Source organism: Pelecanus crispus, chromosome 1 (genome assembly GCF_030463565.1).
Source record: "Pelecanus crispus isolate bPelCri1 chromosome 1, bPelCri1.pri, whole genome shotgun sequence".
NCBI lineage: Eukaryota > Metazoa > Chordata > Aves > Pelecaniformes > Pelecanidae > Pelecanus > Pelecanus crispus.
In genome coordinates, this window is record NC_134643.1 from 65,282,458 (window position 1) to 65,307,332 (window position 24,875).

General features: G+C 43.3%; 1 protein-coding gene across 2 annotated transcripts in view; it reads left to right on the forward strand.

Moving 5' to 3' along the window:
* AKR1D1 (aldo-keto reductase family 1 member D1) overlaps window positions 1–24,504 on the forward strand; it is a 36,478-nt gene extending 11,974 nt beyond the window's left edge. The window contains exons 2-9 of one of the 2 annotated variants that reach the window (XM_075707683.1): window positions 4,086–4,253; window positions 9,719–9,835; window positions 14,314–14,391; window positions 16,632–16,754; window positions 18,618–18,727; window positions 19,771–19,936; window positions 20,720–20,802; window positions 24,462–24,504. In XM_075707683.1, coding sequence (XP_075563798.1) covers window positions 4,086–4,253; window positions 9,719–9,835; window positions 14,314–14,391; window positions 16,632–16,754; window positions 18,618–18,727; window positions 19,771–19,936; window positions 20,720–20,802; window positions 24,462–24,504 — 888 coding nt within the window. The remainder of the gene's footprint in view (window positions 1–4,085; window positions 4,254–9,718; window positions 9,836–14,313; window positions 14,392–16,631; window positions 16,755–18,617; window positions 18,728–19,770; window positions 19,937–20,719; window positions 20,803–24,461) is intronic. The other variant, XM_075707691.1, reaches the window with a different exon arrangement.
* Window positions 24,505–24,875: the final 371 nt, after the last annotated feature.

Sequence of the window (24,875 nt, forward strand, 5' to 3'; positions counted from 1 at the left end):
TTGCTTTTTCAGGCTCATGAAATGTGGTAACTGGCCAGTTGGCTACTTCATCTAAGGAGAAGGGGCCAAATTGCCTCTTCCATTCTTTCAGTGAAGGTGCAAATCTGAGTCTGCTCCCCCTGTGCTTCTGCCAGGTTTATTTACCATGGAGCCTGAAGGAAACAGATACTGGTTTAATCTGTCATGCGTGGTGGTAAATCAGCAGGTTTACAAGCTACTGATGGATAGAGGGAATAATTGCTTGTGTTGTTTCCTTAAACTCTATAATCTTAAAAATAACCTAGATGTTATTGAAGGAGTTACTAGTGATTGAGCGAGTGGTTCTAGTCAACCAAGCAGTTCTTCTTTTGTCATAAAACATGTAATAAATTTAATACCTGCTTTGGCACAAATTAGTGACTGACTGTAAGAGCACTGAAGATAAAAATCTGACTTACAGTGTACAAGTGGTTTTAAAGTTCCAGTTCTAAAACAACAGTCCTTGATCAAAGTAGCATAGTTGCAGGGCACACTGATTAGAAGCTGAAACATTAATTACAGCTGAGGATCAAGCATACCTCTTATCTACACTTAAATAAAAAATTAATAAAGAAGCAAAGATTTGTCTTAAGGCCAAAGCGTCCTGAATTACTACTGACAAAGCTCAAAGGTTTATAGCATGGAGACATTTCAGTACCTCAACCGGCTCTTGCGCTGCTCTAAACGTGAGCCCTGCTTACTTGGGAATTGCAAGAATAAAGGCCTACCTGAAATGAGTAGATAGCATAGGCAACCACATCTTAGATAATGTATGCTAGTGAGTATAACCCACAGTAAGGAGGAGGAGGTCTGGCGTTCCTGGTAAAGGTGGCTGCTCCCTGGCCAGGCAGCCTGGGAGGCACTGCTCCATCAGCTGCTGTGATTGAAGTGCCGACCCGCACGACACACAAGAGCAGTCATTTCACAAACTTCTATCTGCACTTAAGTAAAAGTTGGTTTTCAGTTGGTAATCTCTGATCTGGTCACTACCAGTTAAAGACTTTATTTCCGTGACAGACAAAAGAGATTAAACCACCTCAGGCTGAGCAACGGGGTAGAGGGGAAAGATCCAGGTTTGTGCCTTCTCTGATGGAAAGATGGATGAGCAGTGGTGATCTGAGTCATCCAGCTTTAATATGGTCTGTCAGGAAACAATGGAATAAGATACGACACTTAAGGCCACACTTCTAAAAAGCGGCAAAACCACAACATGACTAGCCTGTGCAGCTCATCAGCACAGTTTACCACAGCCCATTACTGCAGGATTTGGAAGGATTAGGTATGTGAAATGCTAGAAATGATAGTTTCTCCATTAGAATGAAAATAAACATATGGTATAAAGTTTCCAGACTTGCAGATGTCCCAGGCCTTCAGCTGGGATGGTTCAATAAAGGCGGGATTTTCCAAAAACTGTTCCCTAGGTTGCCTTGCATTTTTATATGAAGCACCTTAGACCAGAATCTGTCAGAACTAATATACCACATCAGATGAAATGAACTAGTGCAATGAAAACATTTATATTTAATGTAAACCCATCTCCAGCCATTGGTAATCAAGGCCTGATCCAAAAAAAGCCTCCTCAAGCCCCTAAAGAATAAGATTAATCCTTGAGATGGAGGAGTCTTTCACAAGATTATTTGTACAGATGTGTGTAAGTCCCATGCAAAAGATTAAGAAATACATAGAAGTTCAGCTCTAACATAAGTTAACTGATTCAGCCAAAGGCAATTACAGTAACTGCAAGCTTTCTCATTTTCCTCTATTCCACCCTCCTCCCAAGTCTGCAGTTGTGCTGTTCCCCTATATGTGAGACTTTACCCTTCTTCACCTATTCCTTCTGCTTTTGTTACTGACCAAAATGGCCCTGGTGTTTGAGAAAAGATGCAACTCAATAATCAACATTTCCCTGATTGGTGGAGTTTTGCTTACAGCTTCAGGAAATGACTGGGAGCCGTGTTCATGCAATCTCTCAAGAGAGCAAAGAGAAGATAGAGGGAATTCTAGGATCAGACCCACACCCCATTTTCAGGCTCTTCAACAAAAGGGAAAAAGTTTAAAAAAAAAAACACACTTTTTTTTTTTTTTAAAATCTGTATTAAGGTAATGCGTCACTGTACTCTAAATGTTCTGCTTTCATACGCTTGAATAGTAGAAGTCAAACAGGCTGAAGCAATCAAAGTCACAGTTTGAAAAATCAGGTTTCATAGAGAAACACTGATTGCACTTTTTTAAAACATATTTCTCTTTTGGATAACTAGTCATCACTTAAGACCTGAGCTCACAAGACCTTTAAGCTGAGCCCCATTGCTCTGTGCTAGTCAGCCTGAGCTTTGCATCTGTGGCTACAGTCTCATGCAGCTCATTGCTGAGACAGAGGTCTGCGGTTACTGTCATCAGTAACTGCAGGCTTACAGTACTCATGTCAGAGCTTTTTGCCTGCTGCCTTCCTCAAATACTTTCTTGCAGGTTCAGGCAGGGACAAAGCAGCGAACATGTTGGAGGTTGTCACTGCTCCATGCCTCGCGCTTCTGTAACGCTGCCCGACATGCCCCAAGTGAAAACTAGCCATTGACTGCTCCTGAAAGCCTTTTAGCTGCCGTGGTCTTCATTACATCCTACTAACAACTAGCAAAGGGCCCTGGCAGGGGCCAAGCGTGCCTTTGGAAGGCTCCCGCAGAGAAAGCAGCAAAGCATTCAAACAAGTGTTTCGTTGTGTCTCTCAATTAAGCAGACAATATTGCATTGTCACTGCTGTAAATATTTCAGCATGCCAAATTGTGCCGGTTTGCCTCTCAGCCCTTACTCACGTCCGTAATAAATAAGGGCAAGCGTGAGCAGCTTTGCATTTTAAGTAACCCTTAGGCACTGCATCCTGGAGCAGAAAGTCCCAAGTCCAAACAGAAGTTGGTCCAGTTGTGTCCGATAGCGACCAGCCCGGATGGGACACTGAAGAGCAGAGCAAGCAGGCAGGGATACAGTCCCATTACCCCAGAATAATCTGCCACCAGCCTACAGCTCTAGGACTAAAAAACAGAGAGATTGACCCACATGTGTCTTCAGGAGTCCTTCATAGATCTTTCTTCCATGAATGCGGAAGGGCAGACCAGCATCCTTAGTCGTTACGGCATCCTGTGGCAGCTATGAGTTTCACACCTTCTAGTTCAGCAGGTGGTGGAAGAGCAGCTGCTTCTTTTATGGCAAAATCCCAGACAGCCAAGCCAGTGGCTGCTGTCAAAGGGCGGCTTGGAGGGAGAGGAGGGAGACTGACTGCTGTGGTAAAAAGTGGTCCTTCCCAACAGCGCCTACTGCCTGTCCTGCTTCTTGTCTTCCCTTGGCATCAGCAAAGCCAACAAATTTGACATCCTCTCTTCATACCCTATCTCATTTCCAGATGTCTCTGGCATCTGGTTTTTTCATAGGGAAGCAGCATGGTCTTGTCCCTTCACTTGGAGGTAGAAAAATTCACCTCTTGGCATTTGCTGCTGGTAGACGGCAGCACAGCAGAGCAGGTTGACTCACCCTATTTCAGTTTTCCTTTAAGTGAATCAGATGTCTCTGTCGCAGCAGAGCAAGTCAAATCCAAATTCCTGCTCTGCTGAAAGCTCTACTAGGCCATAAGGTATTCAACCAGCCTCTGATCAGGCAGGTGGTCAACCAGCTCTGCTGAACCAAAAATCCCTCTTCCGCTTGAGTAAGGGATTTTATCAAATGGCTGTTGTGGGAATGCCCTTGCTCTCTAGATATGAAAATTATTTCAGAATTTCTTATCAAATACATTTAATTCTACTTTCTGAGGACTCTAGTATTCTCTCTTTCCCAAACACATAGAGAATTTTTTTGCTTTGCTCTCTTTTCCAGTCTAATTCCACATTCACAAGAGTTTTGAAGAAAAGTGCACAGCGCATTTTTATTCAGAACTTGAAACACAGGTATCTGGGGAGGTAAGGGATGGTTAGACTGGATGAACTCCAGCATGAAACTTGTGCATATCCCAGGGACTCTATAGCATTGCAAGAGAGGCAAGCAGGAGGCTGGAACTATGTTTATTCTTTTTCTTCTCCCTTTAGACTCCCAAAGGTTCCTGTTTGGAGTCAGTGAAGATTGCCATTGATGCTGGTTACCGCCATATTGACGGTGCCTTTGTCTACTACAATGAGCATGAAGTGGGACAAGCCATCCGGGAGAAGATTGCTGAAGGAAGGATCAAGCGAGAAGACATTTTTTACTGTGGCAAGGTGAGAAGCTGCACTCAGATTATTTATACTAAATCCAGGATTTCTGTGAATGGGCTTTCTTAAGAATGCCAGTGGTCAACATCTAGCATGCTTCCAGACCCAACATCCTTTACTGTTCTTCCCTAGCATTACCATAATGCCTCAGAGCTTTATGAGCACTAGATTTGCTGTAAAGCACAGGAATCACTGTTGTTCTTGGTTTGAAGCTCAGTTAGTAGTGGGAACCATGCAACAACCATTCTACCTAGTATTGTAAGTACCTGCAAGTTTAGACCATTGCTACACTCAGCAGTGCTGCCTAAGCTGTTACTGTCCCACGTGTTGTGCTGGCACGCACATTTGTATAGTCACACAGTAAGCCTGATCTGGACAATGATCCTGCAATTGAGTTATTTTCTGTTAGAGCAATTCCCCATACAGGTTTGCCATGAGGTTGCACAATGAAAGGGGTAGAAGCAAGCATGTGCATACAAGTGTCTGTGTATGGGAGAACAGCAAGTGCTTACATTGGTACTACTGCCAGGAAATTACTCATCAAGCTACACCCTTAGTTATTGTATCACCTGTCATTAAAAAGTTCTAGGATGATGAATCAACTTACTTGGAGAGAAGACGTCATCACAATTCGGCTCTAGAGCAATGAGGCTGGAGCAATGCATGAGCTAGTCGATGCTTTAAAGTCTTAGCCGTAGGAGCTGATGCTCTCCTAGAAGAATGAAATCCCTTGTCCGATGAAGTGTCTGACAAAAGCTGTTACAACTACGATTACTAGATGCAGGTATAAGAGAGAGAGCTCACTGCACATTGCAGAATAAAGATTAGATGTCCGCAGAAAATTCATGGTGCCTGTCCAGTTTCTAATAAAGTTTATGGCCTCAAGTTCCCCTTCCTGCAGTGCTTCTTTGAACATATCAGCCTAACATTTTCCCTTTCCACTTTCCCAAATAAGATGTAATCCACAAAAGTTACTCAGCAAACTTGGAAATAAATACCACGGTTCCTAGAGTGAAAGATCTCATGGGATAAAAGGCCCATTTCAGTGTGAGTAATTTAGTTCAGCTCTATGATCTGGGAAACTAAGCTTTGGATTGGGTAGTTTGCAGACCAAGTGGATTTTCAGCAGCTATAGACCAATTTCCAAGTGCAGCAATTTCCAATCTATAAAGTATGCAACTCTCTTCCAAGTTCCCTGCTCAGTTCTACTGGTAACAACCTTGCCATCCTGAGAAAAGCTTCACGTCCTCAAATTTTCTACCTTTATCAGGGTAGTCTCTCAGTCTCTCATATCCCAAATATGTTGATTTGGATCGGTCAAAATATTTTGTATCAACTGTTTTATAGTTTCATTACTGCAAATTACCAGTAATATTTCAAATCAAAACCACAAAGTTGTGCCAAAAGGTTAGAACCAGATGTCCTAACAATTTTGAGTCTTTAAGTTTCCCAACTGCTTCCCCTGCAGTTTATTTTCCCATATAAACCTTTACGTTCTGTGAAAGTGCATCTTCTGGTAAAACTTTATCAGGATTCCAAACTTACTTTATTTATTAAGCCTTTCTATATTCAGTTGTCTGATCTAATCACTAGATGATTTTCCTAGTTGATGATCACTACCTAAGCATTGAGCCACCCGTGTGAAACTGCATTTGATTTCTTGATTGCAAGTTCAGTTGTTCCCTAAACTGCAGATCCTGCAAGTCACAGGGCTGCAACTCGTAGTACCATGATAGTCAATACCTGTGATTCCAGCCTGTCTTGTGACTGTGAGATGGGACACACATGGATTTATCTTTCTGTTGTGCCCTGTTTGGGCTTGACAAAACTTCAGGTGCCCAGGGTGATAGTTCATTAGAGCATCTCTGTAGTCTTTAAAGAGCTCAAAGGCAGAAGTGGAAAATAATCTGCAACCAGTTCAATTCATCACAATCCAGGATTTTCACAGGTTTCACTGAACGTTTTCACAGCAGCTCTGAACTTTCCAGGAGGAGTGGGACTGGTTGTCCCTTGTCTTATGAGCTTATGTATCTTCAGCTTTATGTACCTTACAAACTTATGTATCTTATGAGCTACAGACAAATATCAAGCCACTGGTAGATACATCAACCATTGATTGGTAACTGACTGATATGAACTGTTGCGTCTTCCGGGAAACATGGTAGATGCAGTAGGCCATTCTTGAAAGTAGTCTACACAACAAAAGTTGGTTTTGTTTTCAGCCTTACTGACATCAGAAGTACTGGAAACTCCCAGGAGCCTTCAGACTCAAGCCCTCATGCAGATCTTCCATTAAACAAAGATGATGCAAGTTGAAGGCTGGTCCATCAGCAGGAACTAACAGGAACAGACCCACTGAGTGGCAGGGTTACTGGAATAGTGACTTGGTGCAATCAGGCTGCATCTGCAAGTTGAAATCATCAGCACTTGCACTTGGCTCTTGCTGCTGGCTGGATGATCAGGCAGAGCAGCTCAGCATCCAGAAATTTTAGAGGCTTTATATCAGCTGCCAACATCTCACTTGGCTTATATAGCAAGACCTTTTTGGTCTCCTCTTTCATCCCAGGATATTTCTTTCATTAAACTAGAAGTAACATTTCCAGGAAATGTGGTGTCCTGAAATGCCAAAGCCAGCTGGCAGCTTTCACTGCTCAAACATCTACATGGGTTCTACTTAGGTAGATAATACAATAACTTGTACAAATCATGAAAACAGTTATGAAACTCTTAAGTTTCCATGGCATCTATGTATTAACATAGTACAAATGTCTGCTATTTCTAAAGGCTGTTTCTTTAGAACCTCTGCAGTTTTTTAAAGGAAAGTATATTCACTGGCAAGTACAGAGCTCAATAGCACTGGGCTAGAAAGGACACTTGGAAAAACTGCTTCTAAACTATCAACATACCTCAGGTTACTAAATTTCTAAAACACAGTAACAAAACAAACTAAACATGAAGGGTATACAGACTCATTTCATTACCTATATTTAAGTCAAAACAACATCTCATTTTACATGTGAAATGCTTAAAAAACATCCAGACCAAAGGCTTTCAGGAAATCTAGTGGAACAGCTTAAAATTCTGGACCTTGGTCCTTTACTGTAGTACACCTCAGCCTGTGTAACCACTGTCTAGTGGTCATAAACTTTTCACACCTTGCAACATACAGCTGGGGAAGGCCTAGTATGAATTTCCAGGTGCCAAACCCTGCTTTGGTTTGTCAGCTTAGGGCAGGGTCAGATGTGCCACTCTCAGGACAAGTGAAATTCAAGATAACATATCCTTGCCTCTGCTGGCAGAACTGAGCAGATAGTTATTCCCCAGGAAAACAATAATCTGGTTTAAAAAACCCAAACATCTAAAATACTTTAAAACTTACCCAGGCTATGTCCTTTCACACCTATAATCACTATCTTCTCCTGAAAATGGCAATTCAAGTGTTTCATATCTCAAGAACGAATTCATTCTATACTTTGGCATATAGTGACTGTCAGCTTTGGTGGCAGAACTGGCTAGACAATGACCGTATCAACAAACAGCAGGTTTTTCCAGCCAATAAAGGTGCCAAGAACCTCAACATAACTCCACATGTCAGTTCTGTGCATCAAAAAAAGAAGACCATAGAATCATAGAATGCTTTGGGTTGGAAGGGACCTTTAGAGGTCATCTAGCCCAACCCCCCTGCAGTGAGCAGGGACAGCTTTAACCAGATCAGGTTGCTCAGAGCCCCATCCAACCTGACCTTGAATGTTGCCAGGGATGGGGCCTCCGCTGCCTCTCTGGGCAACCTGTTCCAGTGCTTCACCACCCTCATTGTAAAAAATTTCTTTCTAATGTCTAGTCTAAATCTATTCTTCTTTAGTTTAAATCCGTTATTCCTTGTCCTGTCACAACAGGCCTTATTAAAAAGAATCTCCCCATCTTTCCTATAGGCCCCCTTTAAGTACTGGAAGGTTGCAATAAGGTCTCCTCGCAGCCTTCTCTTCTCTAGGCTGAACAATCCCAACTCTCTCAGCCTAGCCTCATAGGAGAGGTGTTCCAGCCCTCGGATCATTTTGGTGGCCCTCTTCTGGACCAGCTCCAACAGGTCCATGTCCTTCTTGTGCTGAGGGCCCCAGAGCTGGACACAGTACTCCAGGTGAGGTCTTACCAGAGCAGAGTAGAGGGGCAGAATCCCCTCCCTCAACCTGCTGGCCACGCTTCTTTTGATGCAGCCCAGGATACGGTTGGCTTTCTGGGCTGCAAGCGCACATTGGTGGCTCATGTCCAGCTTTTCATCCACCAGTACCCCCCAAATCCTTCTCCGCAGGGCTGCTCTCAATCTCTTCATCCCCCAACCTGATACTGATACCTGTCCCAGGTGCAGGACCTTGCACTTGGCCTTGTTGAACCTCATGAGGTTCACACAGGCCCACCTCTCCAGCTTGTCCAGGTCCCTCTGGATGACATCTCATCCTCCTGGTGCGTCAACGGCACCACTCAGCTTGGTGTCATCTGCAAACTTGCTGAGGGTGCACTCAATCCCACTGTCTATGTCATTGATGAAGATGTTAAATAGCACCAGTCCCAGTATGGACCCCTGAGGGACCCCACTTGTCACCGGTCTCCATGTGGACATCGAGCCATTGACCACGACCCTCTGGATGGGACCATCCAACCAAGATAAAATAGCCCAGCTTATTGTGTGACTTTAAACCTTCTATTGTGTGCTAATTCTGGTTTTTGTTGATGTAAACTGCAGCAATCAGTTTACAAAGAGCTCTTGGTTACTAATTACCATGCTATGGTTTTATTCTTGCAAGAGATTTGCATCAGCAAAGTTCAGTTAGAGATAGTACTGAAAGCTAATCAACTAAGCACACTCCATAGCAACCTCAGGGCATAACCCAGCAAGGAAGCAGTTGTGATTAAAGAGGTTGAAAAGGCTGGGCTTTAACTAGTCGCACCTGCGTTACAGTAACTAAACAATAATACATCTTTCAGTGAGGAATAGGGAGTAAATTAAAAATTCCCTAGATCAGGCATTCACTCAGACTCCATGACCACAGGAGAAAACCAAAAGATTCTCTTTGTGCCGGGTGCTTGGCTGTTCAATAGCTAACTCACATGATCCGAGCTTCTGCCTTTAAGCATAAAACTGACCACAGATTTCTTGTGGGAACAAAGTTTTCCAGTGAAAGCATATGCTTGGAAAGCTCAGAAAACAAAAGGAATCTGCCTAAGTTCATTGAGTAAGAGTTAGCAATATACTCAACTCAGAAGAACCTGTCTTGTAATAAACAAATATATAACGGCTTTACTAGTGCAGATGTAAGCTCTACATCTGCCTCTGGAAGAGGATAGGATAAGGCCTCTCACCTTTGTCTTGCAGTGATGTAGACCACAATGTCTTTGCGCTGGGTGGGTGTCAGCTGGAGGATGTTCACTATTCCTCCTGGCACCCAAAAAAGATCTTGTGCTTGCCTCCCCAGCTGTGGAATACCTGCCACCCCCCAGAGCTGGTGCGCCCCACGCTGGAGAAAACCCTGAAGATCCTGCAGCTGGACTACGTTGACCTCTACATTATTGAGCTGCCAATGGCTTTCAAGGTAAGAAGAAAAATTGCCCCAAAAAGTCCATGGTTGGCTTGAACCAAGGTCTTCATCTAGCATTCTCCCTGCAGCTTCCAGTCCATGTTGAAAATAGCACTTTGGCCCGATAATGTTTGGTATATACTGCATGCGTACATTTCTGTGCACTACCCACACAAAGGGAGGCTTATAGGTGGTGTGAGAACAGTTACTGACAGCTGTAGCATGGGGTCTCTCCACTGGAAGGACAGGTCTCCTAACTGGGGCTGAACACTTCCTGTGCTGAAAAATTACTGTAGCTGAAGCAGCAACTGTGTCTTAATCCTCTCTGAGCCATGAGGAGGGAGTCAATGGAGGAAAGTGGTTATACAAAGCAGCAAAAGGCTAGGAGCAAAGATTGGAGGGGGAGAGGGAAGGGAAAAAGCCACCAAGTTGATTCCTTACTCTGTCCTAAAAACCGAATAGCCTCAGTAGTTATTAAAGCCACTGGGCAAATCATGGCTATAATCTTAATCTCCTTAACTCCAGTGCTCCTCTTGGACAGCTTCAGTAGATCACAGTTGGTCCCAAACATGGGTTGTCCATCTCTACACTCTCAAATGTCTAAAAAGTTGAAGCCTGATATTCCTTCATGCTGCTGGCTCTGGGCAACCTGTAGTCAAAACCTTTGAATGCAAGGAGCTCACGTCAGTATTGCATGCCTCCCTTGCAACGAGCTCTGGCAAGTCCCCAGACTTTCTGGTTTCACAGCCATTTGTACCTTGCTTTACAATTTTCCCCAGCAAGTACATGATATAAAGGCAAATTAATAGTGAAATTAGAAAAATAAGATTCTAAATGTATTTAAGTGCTTTTGAACCAATTAAATCATTTTTCTTAGAGAGAACAGGGTCAGGCAATTAGCTGGCTAATTGTTTCTGTGGGATGTTTATGCTCTAAACTGGCCTCTTTTTGCAAGGAAGGTAGTTCTCTGACTATTAAAATGACATTTTACTACAGACTCCAAACTGCCAGAAGTATCAGATAGGAAGCAATTTGCCAATGAAGCAATCACCTTAGGCCTGCAGTTCCTTTTTCTCCCAAGGAAATGGTATCCCATGAAGACCTGTATAGGAGTAACCGGACTCAGATATTAAAACTTTATTTATATGGTCACATGTATGGAATCCTTTTGGGTACATTTTGAAAAATTTCCCACCACTTGCAATTTCCTGTTTCCCTTTGCTTGTGTTTGTATTCTCTAGTAGTTCATTCTCCCACATAGTAAAGGTCATTGTCTCACAATATAAAGATATAGACAGCTGGCTTTAAAGTAATGTACATCTGACTCCCTGAGGCCTGTATCAACAATCTGAGTTGTTAAAGCAGCCCTTAAGATTCATTCATGTCCCCCATGAGAGGAGAGAAAAAAAAGAAGTCACTTTGTGCCTGAAAAATATACATTTTCCTGTGCCAAATATAAAAAGAAAAAACCTTTTGCAACGGTGACAGGTTTCCTTTCTTTGCTCCCTCTCTCACATGCATTGATGCTTGCCTTTGGAGTGTGCAGGTGTAATGCTAACAAACTCCTATTCTGCCCTAGTCTGCAAGCGTTGGTGCTTTCCTGTCTCCCCAAAAGCCTTCTAGCAAAAGCAGTCTCTGCTTCAAAACCAGTGAAGTTACTTGAGACAAAATTCACAGTCACAGTCTGAAACCAGTAAGAAACATGTCCCTGCAGAGCCCAGTGGTGCAAGCTGTTATAGAGGCTTTTAGGCAGAGTAAGAGGAATCTGTTTTCAGACAGCACCACTCAGAGGAGGAAGGCCCCACCAGGCCAGCACTTGTGGGTGGATCAAGAATGGCTGACATCTGGGGTGACATTATTCACTAATCTACCAACATTAGCCTGCACCTCCCTGTATTTTTCCCCTCATGCAGATTCCCCATTCAGGACTTTTTGTCCTTCCCTTTAGCCCAGCTGTAGTGCTCAGCCCCTCTACCCTAGCAAGGCAGATGACCAGCAGGAACAAGTCTCCTCCAGGCCACCACGTGCCCTCTGCCTGGGGAGCTCATACCCACTGGCAAGTTTTCTAGGGGCCTCTGCTCAGATGACTGATCCATCAGTAAGCAGGTACCTGTGCACTAAATGATCTCCAGATCCCTCCCAACTAAATTATTCTGTGATCTAGCAGGAAAGCAGGTATTTTAGCCTTACATTGAACAAGTCTCATCCAAGTATCTTGTCATTTTAAGAGAATAAATCAAAACAGACCAATGGCTTCACTATTTGACTTCCTATTGCCTTCTGTTTATACAATAGGCATTCACAAGTTATTAAAATTGCTCTCTTGAGAAAGACCACTTGTCAAAGGCCATTTTGTGAAAGCGATTGGACATGCAGACCTGTCCTCCTGCATCTGTGTTGGTGAGGAAATTATTATAATGGGAGCAGGGCTTTTTCTCTCAATCATTACCAACTGCTGTGTTTTAAATAGGCAAGTAAGTTGTCTGGTAGCTTTTGGAGTGCCTCCAGACTTTGAACATGACATGATATGATGTGATCCTTGCCTAGTGGCAGTGACTGTATCGTGTTGTCCCACTTATTTCAGTGCTCATAGAGCAGCACAGTAGGAAGCCACCTTATGTTCAGTCTAAGGTGTGTGGCTATCTCCAAGAGAACTGCAAGAGAAGACAACAGCATTTGTGGGAATGACTGGTGTGGCGTAGTCCATGAGAACTCAAAGCTGAGAAACATGACCAACTTCTGAAAGACCTTTTTGAAGACCCAATAACCACCATCCTGTCACCATCAAACACTGCCTTTCTCTCAGCACTTTATCCTTCTTTATCCACCTGCAGACAGTTCTTCCATTCAGGAACTCCCTTGGCATAAAAAGGTAGCTTGGCAGAGAAAGTATTGCCTGGAGACTATTGAAGTACAGTTGTCTCTGCTCAACACCTTGTGCAGTTCCCTGGAGGCAAAAGGAAGGATTGATCCTTGTGGAAATCCACAATAGCTGGCACCACTTATCTCTGTCAACACAAGTTAATCTTAAGTGCCATTCATCCTGACTTTGTTCGCTTTTCCGAACACAAGTGATAGAAACAGAGGAAAATGGGGGAATGATAAATTAGGTAATGCAATTGCTGTCTATTGACTACTGTAAAAAAAGTAATGTTGGACAGAAGTTAATAGATTAGAAGTGGAACAGAGTAAAAAGGTCTTGAGTTCAGACTCATCCCCTGAACTCTAAGAAGTCCAACTGCTATGCATTGAGTTTGCAGTCCTTGGAGAGTCTGCTGGGATATCATGGGAAAGAATGGTTTGTTCCAAAATACCACAGGGTGGTTTTGTGAATAGGGCTTCTCCACCTCAAGTTATGATGGCAAACAGTTTGCCTTCTAATAGAAAAATGTACCCAACAGCCACCTACCTCCTTCTAGTCAAGATTTTTTTTTCCAGCAAGACACAGCAACAAAGGCAGCAAGTCGTCTTTGTGGAATTAATTGATGAAAACCAGCACGTTTAGAGGAGACGGGCTTATGCCTGTAACAGACCTTGGCCTCTGAAATCTGAGGCTGTGTTTTTGTTAGGCTCACTTTTCCCATGAAATTCCTTGAATTTGAACTTCTTGACTGAATCGGGAGGCGCCAGTTACTGATCATATTAGTCACAGCTGCATGTTCCCAAGGAGTTGCCATGTCAACATCTTGTACCCAGGCCTTTGAAATATAGCAGTTTGCAGTCAGATCAAACGTCAAACATCACTGAAGGGGTTTTTATGGGGAAAAAAAAAAAAAAAGTGAAATTGCAATCAGACAAAAGGCAAGGAGGTTTTAATGCATTGCCTGCAACAGCAGTGAGATGACCAGCAAATAAGAGAAAGCTGTGCTCATGAGATATTAGCTTATAACTCATCTCTGAGGTCTTGTTTATGGGGTATAGGGATAGGAAGAAAGAGTTCCTAGTACCAAAAGAAAGGTGGATAATGCACTTCAAGAGGTTCATGGCCTGCACTATAGCTATGCATATAGCCCTTTACTACTAGTAAGTAGCTCTTGGAAATGGTCCCTCCAACTGTTGGGAGCTGGACTGAGCTGGTACTCTTCCCAGGTGCCTAGGACACAAGCAGGAGCAAGGGAAGGGCTGGGAAGAAAGGAAGGAAGAAGTGGAAGATAATACAGGTTGGTACTCTAACCCAGCCCTTTAGAAGGAGACTAGTCCTTTACATTATGGCATCCAAAGGTCAAAAGTTTATTGAAAAACAAGGACATCTGGGAACTCCTGAGTGTGCACTCATGTGACAGTTCAGAAGTGTATCCAAGGATGATCTAGTAGTGGAGGATGTGGTAAGCCCAGCATGGATGACCTGTTGAACTTAGGGTGTTTCAGAAAGCCTCTGAATTTTTTTTTTTTTTTTTTTTTTTTGCTAGTAGAAACAGAGTCTGTGGAAAAATCTTTGCTCTGAGGAGTGAAAATTTTTCTTTAAAGCACAAAAATGTGGTTTTACTTTTCAGCCTGGAGATGCAATCTACCCAAAAGATGAAAATGGAAAAATTATCTACCATGAGACAGACTTATGTGCCACTTGGGAGGTAAGCAAACACAACATTCATCCATATATGCTTTAAAACCACAGATCCTCATTCTTAGGTTTTACTTGTGGCCTTCATAAAAAGAGCCAAGGCATATTGGCAGGACAAATGGGTCAAATTCTACTAGCTCCATGGATAAATTTTACTTCTGTCCCTAAGATTGTTGCTCCTTGCCATCATTTTTTTAATTTAAAAAAAAAATTGTTGAAATATCTGACATCCACATTCCTTCTTTCAGAGAATGCACTCTATATTTGCTAGTTGAGGTATCTGTAGGTTTTTACCAATCTCTGCTCTTTATCAGATCTTTACAGCAGGAGAAAGTTGGAGCCCTAAGAAGTGACTGGATCCTCCTCAAAAAAAGGAAGCTTTTCACCTTCAAGAAAAAACACAATTTGCCCTAAAGCTCACCATTAAAAAAAAAAACCACACAAAAGAACACCACCACCAAAAAACCCAAAACCCTTGCCATCAGAGCAAGTTGACTCACTTCTAAATTTAATTATCAGATGAGAACGCAAGGTTTTTCTGCTAAGAAACTTGGAGGGAAGTAGCATTTGCCTGAAAGATTGCATCCTAAATTTGTTTGTGAGGTGCTCTAGTCCTATAGCCAGATGTCTCCTTAAGCCTACTGCCACTTGGCTTCAGGATCTCGGGTGAGGCAGAAAGTGAGATTAGCAATCTCCTCACGTTCCTGCCTTTTGAAGCCTTGGATGTTCTTTAATTCATGGCCAAAGCTGGTCAGCTCTCCTTCTGCATCAGGCCTGCTGCAAAAACATTACTAGTTCAGCCCAGTTCACACCAAGAGAGATAACATGGGTGACTATACGCTCCGCTTCAGCTTGCACCATCCAGAGCTGGACAATCGTGTCCCAGTTTAGCTCTACTTGAGATGCAGCAGATAAAGATGGAGAATGGGTGAAATTCTGAGTGAAAGTTCAGAGTGGGAGAAAGCTCAGGGCGGGCTTGGGCTTTCCCCTGGCAGCTGAGCCATCCAGGCTGGGTCTCACGGGGAGCGGGGACTTCCACGTTAGCTGTTTATGTTACCCTTGTCTTTGGCTGATGCAGTCCATTCCTCTCTTTCACAGGCTAGTTGCTCAAATGTTGAAAGCAACAGCTGTCTGAACACTGTTATGTTTTTACCTTCAAGCTGGTGCTTATTGTAAAGGATGTATTGCAGCAGGTCACTCTCTTCAGCTAAGCAGCCAAGAGAAAAATAGGTGGTGGTGAGTGCCTGCAAATAATAGCATCAATAAAACTGGCTAAACTCAATCCAGGTAATTTCACCCTCTCAGTATGGTGCTAGCAAGTTACTGATCATATTAGTCATTGCTAGCAAGGCAAGCATGCAAAAATGGCTCCAGATGACTGTATTTGCTGACTTGTCACTGAGTGATACAAAACATATGAGGCCAACTAGAGGTCATCAAATATATGTGCCTCTTACCTCCCTGCTTTCAGCTCCTGAGAGACAGAAAGGAATAACAAAACCAGCAGGAGGGGCATCCAGCTCCAGGATGGGGTCTGCTCTGCCTCAAACAGTCACTGAATCATTTGTGTGCAGAGTTTCTGGGATCAAAGGGGAAGACCTTCCCCTTAACAACCCAGCAGATGAATACTGGATATGAATACACCCCCTGGTCTTCATTAGCTTCATAAGGCTTTCTCAGCTATTAGGATTTGTCTGAAGTGCAGAATATCTAGAATTCCTCTCTCCCCCCCTTTTTTTTCTACTTTATAATCTACTGAATTTTTCTGTACTGGTTTTGTGATGTGCCTTGCTAGATATTTAGGGGATTTCACTGGATAGAGATTTCATATGAAGAACTCTCACACAATCAAAAGGAATAAACTGACTTATCAGAAAATCAATCTGTTTTGTTCACTCCCTTCTCCAGCTTTGAGGCAGTGCTAAAGAAGCCTAAACTAAGCAAAACTATTTGAAAGCAGATGTCTGGCACTTACATATCTGTATCTCAGATGAATCTTTCTGCTCTCCAGACAAATTCTACCTTCCTGGGAGGTATAAACATTAGGTCTGGAAAGCAGGTCTACACGGGAACGGAGTTTAGAATAGTGGGATGGTGCCAGCCCTCATGCTAGTAGAGCTGTTAGTTCTGCTGCAGCAAAAGTTTTTCTGCAGCCTCAAGAATGGACTATCTTCCACCTATCTCTACAAGGCATGCTCCAAGGAATCAAGCCAACCTGTGGGACTCCACTGGTCTTTGCTTTCTTTGCAGGCTATGGAAGCATGTAAAGATGCAGGCTTGGCAAAGTCTATTGGAGTATCCAATTTCAACCGCAGGCAGCTGGAGATGATCCTGAACAAGCCAGGACTTAAGTACAAACCTGTCAGCAACCAGGTACGACTGCAAGCTGAGGGCAATGCCTGCCATGGTGCCACTGTCCTGTGGGGAACGCTGAGGCAGCATGTGGTTCAAGCCAAGGGTGATGTACACTTTGCCACAGATGGTGCCCTCCATACTGTCACACTTCCATTTCTAGCTTGAAAATATTACTCATCCTACCTAGGCTAAAGATAAATATTTGAAGATGCTGGAACAATTGCTCTCCTCAGTTTCTGCTCCAGGACTATAAAACTGGTGCCTCTATGCCAAGCCGGGTTGAGTGCTGAATCAATGCAGATCTTAAATCTCTACCATGTACCTTAACTTCAAGTCCAAAAAATTCCCAAGACAAACCATTCAGGGCTGACCAGCTGGGTTAGCTCAGTAGGTTAGAGCATGGTGGTAATAACGCCAAGTTCACAGGTTCAATCCCTGCTTACTGCAGGGGGGTTGGGCTCAATGATCTCTCAAGGTCCCTTCCAACCCAAAGCATTCTATGATCTATGATCTAAACAGTCCTCAATGAAGCTGTGTCTACTTCAGCTGACACCAAACCAAATCAACCCTAAGTATCAGGGATCCTGGGGCACTCCAAGCTTCCCAAGTTTAAAAGCCATTAGAAGTAACTCCTAAATTTCCTGTACTTGCTCTCTTGTGCCTTTCTTATAAGATGTCAGTAAGAGTTAGGAGGAAAATCTAAATTAAAGAGGAGACCCCATTAAGTGGCTGACTTGAGCTGAACAAGCCCATGGAGATGACAGGCATGTCTGAGTTAAATTACAGTAGCGGGGCTCAGAGAAGACTGTAAGTGGCAGTGACCCATCTGAATGCCCAATACCTTTGACTCTGGTATTTGGCAGCTCACTGCATTTCCTAGAAATCACTGGGAAGCTCTTCTGATTCATCTGGCACAAACAAATATCCATGTTAACAGTATCAGAGAAGAGGCCAGAGACCAACTGGGACCAACTTCCCACCCTCAGCTCATGGCCTGGAGGGCTAGGATTGGCAGAGGGCAGGGAGGCTGGCTGTAGCCTTCATTTCTGTCTTAGGCCTGCATGGAAAGGCAGCCTGTGAGAGGAGGAAATTCCAGTACCCTTCACTGGTATTAACATGCCCAGTGGGTGAAAAATGCAATTGCCGTTTCTGGCGTGCCCCTAAGACTGCACTGAGCATTGCTGCTGCTTCCTGGGGTCGAGGAAAACTGGGCAAAAGATTAAGCCCAGCTTAAGGCAGCTAGCCAGCAAGTACAGATGTGCCGGCTAGCTTCAGACTGCCTGCAAACAGTAGTTGCTCTGTCACCTTGTAGACATCCCTTTCCCAGAGACTGAGAACACAGCCAGAAAATTCCTGCCTGTAAGGGAATGATGCATAGTATTTGCAATGTGGGAGGGCAGAGCTTGTAACAAGGTCATAACCATTATGGAAATGTCTCACCTTTTACATATCCCCCCTTAGCTTTCAATCTGGGCCAGCTTACACCAACACTTCCCCTAAAAGCAATGTCAGATTAGTCATCCTGAATGCAAGAGGCAGAGAAACAAAGATCTGACCCACATGAGATTGGCTGCCTTCTCAGCCTGCTTCTCTAGTGAGCTTTCCTCACCCCCATCACCATCACTCCACTTATTGCCACCTTTCCACTAGGGGCCAATAAAAATTCCATCTGCTGTCAAAAAAAAAAAAAAAAAAAAAAAAAATCACACAGCAATGTACAATTGGAACAGTAACCACAGGTGTGTTCCCCTATATCCTTAACTTACATGTATCCTTTCCTGAAAGCATCATGTGGTCTGCAGCTCTCACAAATATTCGGAGACCATCAGCTTCTGCATCTGGTCCCATTGATTAATCATCCTTTCTATGTTATTCTTGTAGGTTGAATGCCATCCCTATTTCACCCAACCCAAACTCTTAGAATTTTGCAGACAACATGACATTGTTATTGTTGGATACAGCCCACTGGGAACTTCAAGGGATGAAACATGGTAAGTTTCCATGTTACTCTCTAATAGCAGTATCACTATCCAGGGAAAGAATAATAGTTCTCCATTGTTGAGCCCCTGTGCAAAATACCTTCATCCCTGTTTTTCAGAGTAGTTTTGAACTTCAGTGTCTAAATATTACTGTTGTGAATGTAAACTTGCAACAATCCTGCTGCATGCTGTCATCAAAAAATGCCACGTGTCTATATAAAAGGTTGCCTTAGGTCTCCTCCAACAGAAAGCAAGTGTCTGTACCTGGGAATGTTGAGGCTTAGGTGAGGAATCATAGAATCATTTAGGTTGGAAAAGACCTTTAAGATCATCCAGTCCAACCATTAACCTACACTACCAAGTCCACACTAAACCAATCAAGGGTAGACCAGACTAAACCATGTCCCCAGGTGTCACCTCTGCCCGTTTTTTGAACACTTCCAGGGATGGGGACTCCACCACCTCCCTGGGCAGCCTCTTCCAATGCTTGACCACCCTTTCCGTGAAGAAATTTTTCCTAATTTCCAACCTAAACCTCCCCTGGCACAGCTTGAGCCCATTTCCTCTCATCCTATCGCTAACTACTCGGGAGAAGAGACCAACACCCACCTCGCTACAACCTCCTTTCAGGTCTCCCCTCAGCCTACTCTTCTCCAGACTAAACAACCCCAGTTCCCTCAGCTGCTCCTCATAAGGCCTGTGCTCCAGACCCTTCACCAGCCTTGTTGCCCTTCTCTGAACACGCTCCAGCACCTCAATGTCTTTCTTGTATCGAGGGGCCCAAAACTGGACACAGTATTCCAGGTGTGGCCTCACCAGCACCGAGTACAGTGGGAAGCAGGTGAGGAAGTAGAAACTAAGTCAACATTAGGACATCACATAAGAAGTTGCCTTTGACAGCCCACCAACCTAAATGCCAAAGCTTTTCTCCCATCTTTCACACTACTTGTCAAAAAGGCGCAGTATTCTGTCCACAAACAAGTAGATGCCTCTGTGTTTTGACATTAAAGATAAGGAGGTTTTCTGGGTTTTCTTTTTTTCCAATTTTCTTCCAGGGTAAATGTGTCTTCACCTCCTTTACTGAAGGATCCTGTACTGAATGCCATTGGCAAAAAGTACAACAAGACAGCTGCACAGGTTGCTTTGCGTTTCAGCATCCAGCGAGGGGTGGTGGTCATCCCAAAAAGCTTCAATCCACAACGCATCAGAGAGAATTTCCAGGTAAATTTGTACTCCAGTGGTGCATGGATGACTCTACTTACATTGGCTTAGCCCCTGTAGAAGGTGATTTTCTCATTTCTTTCTGTAGACCTAAGGCTTGACCAATGTCAAGCTTTGCCACATTTGATGCTTTTTGTCCCCATCACTTAATGGTACCACGATATGACAACAATAGAACAGAGAGGAAATTTTGGTCTCTTTTAACCCTCTGGAGTAGCTAAAGTTCCAGCTGGTGGTGTATCCCTGACCACAAGTTGCTGCAGTGAGCAGCACAAGCAAGATGAAGTCATTCAGTAGGTCAGCAGCCCAAGGTTGCTGGCTGTAGGTTTTCAGGAATGACTGACTTGTTCTGCCCAGTCTTGAGGTATGGGGCAGCTTTGTTAGGGAAGGGTTGCTGCATACAGGTGTGCCAGAAAGGCTCATAACCACACCACCAGAAGGCATCTGGCTTGACCACCACACCCAAATAAGATGAAGAATTTGTTCCTGTGTCCCTCACAGCACTCAGTACTCACACTGCTCCCCACTTTCCCTGCCAATGTATTGCTTTTAAAGCTGGTGGCCCAGTACTTGCCAGACTACCTTTCTCTTCTTGCAAAAGACTGTAAGCAAATGTGACTGGATTTATTCGTGTCCTCAAGACTTTCCTATAAATGCAAGCAAGTATGGATTTGTGGGGGAGACAGAGGGGAGGAGGGGGAATTGTACTTCTGAAATCTGGAACACATGAATGTTGATTGCGATAAGAAATGCTAACTTATTCCTAACATCTCCTTCCATTAGATCTTTGACTTCTCCCTCACTGAGAAAGAGATGAAAGAAATTGAAGCCCTGAACAAAAATGTTCGTTATGTGGAACTGTTAATGTAAGTCCAGGAGGAATCCTAGATCCTCACAGAACATTCCTGTCTTGTCAGAGGATTTTAAAAAAATCACTTCCTTTTAATATTAATTTGTGTATAAACAACCTTATTTTAAGGTAAGGCTTAAATATGGGAGGTCTTTAATGCAGCCCGAATATGCTCCTGGACTTGTTGCAAAAATAACTGTGCAGTACTTGCTTACAGCTCAGGTGTCAAAAGCCCACCTAGTAGAAAGCAACTGCATCTGGCTATTCCATCTCTGCTCCATCTCCTTAAATGCTTTGTGCTATATGTTGCAATGACAGCCGCTCACAAGGTATAGCATTGCCCCTGTCGTAGCAGTGTGGATATGAGAGCTGAAATTCAAATAGGAGCACTTTCTTGTCTTTCCCTTCCTTCCCACTTTCACTTCCACTGCTCAGCAAGCCACGTTGTTGCTTGAGTACAATGGCTTATGAATTGTAAACATAGTGTTTCCAGAGGCAACTTGTCCTAATTCTTAGTCTTCCACATGGCAATTTAAGAACACTGCTACATGAAACCACAAGGCTAATTTAGGGAGAGCTGTGCTCCCTCTTGCTTAATCAGAACATCAAAATTTGCCTACCCAACTTCTTCATAAAAGATGGGACATCTTACAGACCACAAGTGGTCAGAAACTTTGTTTTGGCCTTTCTTCTGATGCTGTCTTCTTCAGCAGTCTCCCTCTCCTGCTGTCATGTTGAGTTGCACCTTCCTTATGTGGAAAGCAGAAAACCATGCAGCTTGAGTGCTAGGCCACATCCTAATTCTCTCTTCTGAGAACTAACAAGGCTTGATCTCTTGCTGCTTGTGATGTAAAGCTTACCACCCAATGTAGTTTTGCTTCACCTGAAGGCTGCACTACTCCAGAAGGCTCAGACTGAACCAGCATCTCCTTTTCTGGAAAATGAGGCTGTTTGTTTTTCCTTCAGCTCAAGAACATCTACAGTTTGTGGCCAAACTGTATGCTTGCCCCTTTTCAGGGCACTCAGTGTGTAGCCAAACACTAGAGATTAATTTCCATGCATTTCTCTTGTTACCTTGGATTATCTGTGTCTTGCTAAACCATAGTGTGCTCAAGCACTAAAAATAATGAAAAGCAGAATAGCAGCATCAAAAGCACTCTAAAACATTGACCATTGCTCAAAAGATGGGGGGAATGTTGCAAAGGAACAAATAAACCACTTAGTTCATATTTATGCAGCACAGTAAGTTAAAAGCATCATAATGGAGTTCATCTTTCACGTTTAAGTTCAGCCAGGTGCTCTGAAGCTTTAGTTTCTTAAAACTTAAAATAGCTTTCCATCAATTAGCAGCACTTAGTTCCAGAAGGCTTCTCACAAATGCCCAAGCAGATTCTTATGTGTGTTTTGGTATTTGAAATTGTTTTTTCGTAGCTATGTTGAGCCATAACGTCATTTAAACTTTTGGTGAGTATATACATGAAACATAACCTTGGTGCAAATGCAAAGGCCTTTTCCAGAAGCAAAGTTAAAGGATGCAAATGCCCACAGGAGAAGAACTTTCTAAGCTACCAATACAAAAACTAATAAACTAAATGCTTTGCTTTATTAGACTAAATTTAGTCACAGGAGGCTACTGAGGACAAGGAATACAGGATGCATAGGATGGCCATTGGCAGCTCTGTTTTTCAAAGGAGTGCCATGTTTGGGGAAAATGCTTAAATACAGTCTGACCTTAACTGTGGTGTGGAAAATGCCTTCTCGGAAAAGTGATGTTGCCATGTAAGGAGCAGCTAAACATGTATCTGCCTACTATGTGTTCTCACACTGAAGTGTCTGGAATTGACACTGCAACAGATGACTTACCAGCCTAAAGAGATTTCTTATGTCATCCAGCAATATATACAGAAAGGCTTCTGGTTAGTCAACTTTGTGCAAAACCTTCGACTTCTGTGATGCAAATGCCAGCAGGAATGGAAAAATCTAGCTTTCCTCTGGCTCTTCCGGTTATCAGCTACCATGGGTACTGTGTGCAAGTCTTGTTCTGATGGTGTGAGTAAGCCCATACAAATAGGATATTGCAATCAGTGGAATGAGTTAGCAAGTTAAGCATCTGAGCAGAAAATTGAGGTTTTGTAAAAATATGAGCACTCCAGGAAATCTCAGTCTGAAATGGTTTCTTGTCCCCTTGGAGAAATCCAGTATCGTGCTGGGCAAGTTTTACATTAATCTGTCTACTTGATTTATCTTGTGCTCCCAGTCTCTGCTATGGATATTCTTCCTTACCTGTTATTCCAAGCTGTATTGATCCTCTGAGTGAATCATTTTCATTCAAAGGACTCAGACCTTTGAACATGTGAGATCTGATTAGCAAGCATGCTCCATAGATGGAGAGATTATGACACTGGCAACTCAGACATTGTCAAGTTATACTCAAACCAAACAAGCCAAAGTGTTGTGGCTTGTTTTTTTGAACCAATTGCAATCTGTTAATGTGTAAACACTTCAGCTTGGCTGAATATTGGAATGAAGTGTTTTGACACAACCAATTCAAAATGTTTGATGCCTTCCAGTTAGTTAACTTCAATATTGTGAAATGTATCCTTCCCAAACTGGAACGATTCACAGCTGGGATAAATGCCAGTATTTGTTGTGCTCTGCCTGTAAGGCAAGCCAGCCAGCTGCCATGGTGCACCTGAGAATGCTCTTCAGAAATTTTTGATTTTGCTAATGGAAAGTGTTTGTTGAGCCAGGGCTTGTGGTTTAGCATCATCTTCTCAAACAAACAAACAAACAAACAAGAGAACCCACAACAAAAACCAGCTACCTCTCTCTCAAGTCTGTCAAATAATGGGCAAACACAGTGTTATTTTTTTCACCTGCAGTTGACCCTGGGAATTTTCTTCTTGCCTTTTATAATGATCCTGGATCATGCATCTTCCCCGAGCATGCAGTTTTTAAAATGAAGCCTGAGGTGTCTCTACCTTCGGTAGTAAGCAGCTATGAACATCCCTTTCTCCCCTGAACTTGGTTACCCCAAAGCCTCCTTGTAAATTCTCTGCCACTGGTGCTATTAACCTGGCAGAGCATCTACAGCTAGGCTGAGCTAGAGGACAGCCACACCTAGTCTGGATATGGCAGCCACCTGGAGAAAGCACCATACCAGACCCAGACCTGTTCATGCCAGCTCTAAGTGCATAAGCCAAAGTAGTACAGTCTGGTGTCTCCACCTCTCCTTCAAATATACCCCTTATTTCTGAGGGTCTTTCTAGACATCTGAACAAAGAAGTCTTCCCCTTCCACAATGCACATATAGCAAAGCCATCCCCCTTCCCTACTACATTTCTACTAACCCAAGTTAAATCCACAAATATAGCGAGAATAGCTGACATCCAAACTCTTGTTGTTTTTTCCCATCTGTCCTTAAGGTATGCAGTCTGTAGGCCTGAAAAATGGTCCTTCGCTGTCCTCTCCTTAAATGAACAGGTCTGCTTCCAACTCTGCAGGGAAGATTATTCAGAGCAGACAGTTTCTGAATAAGCAGAAGAGCCTTCCATGAAGTCCACCTAGATATTGCAAGGAGGAGAAGGGGGTTGCTAGGCACAGGGCAACTGCATCGGTGATACCATATCCTGCTTCACCTGAGAAGCTCATTTGTTCAATCTGACCTATCCACAGGTGGCGTGACCATCCAGAGTATCCCTTCAGTGATGAATACTGAAAACAAGGTGTGTCCGGGCAGGTTCCTAACTCGGTGCCATTAGGCTTCGCTGAAAGTGACCCAGAGTTTGGTGCTTTGACTTCATGGGAGACTGTTCAAATCAGCATTAAAAACATGACATTTACTTCCTCTTGTCTTGTCAGTCTCTTATTGCTACTGAAGAACAAATCTATTTAACCTATTAAATGTATGGTTTTGGCTTGGAGGCTTTAATTCTGAACATTGAAACTTCAAAACTGACAGCTGGTAAAATTGATGATTTCTCTTGAAAACAGGCTCACTAGTTCAAGCCAAATCATTTTCACTCAATGGCACATTCTTCATTGAATTTGAAACAAGAAGTTCTGCATCAGTAGATGTGAAGCAGCATC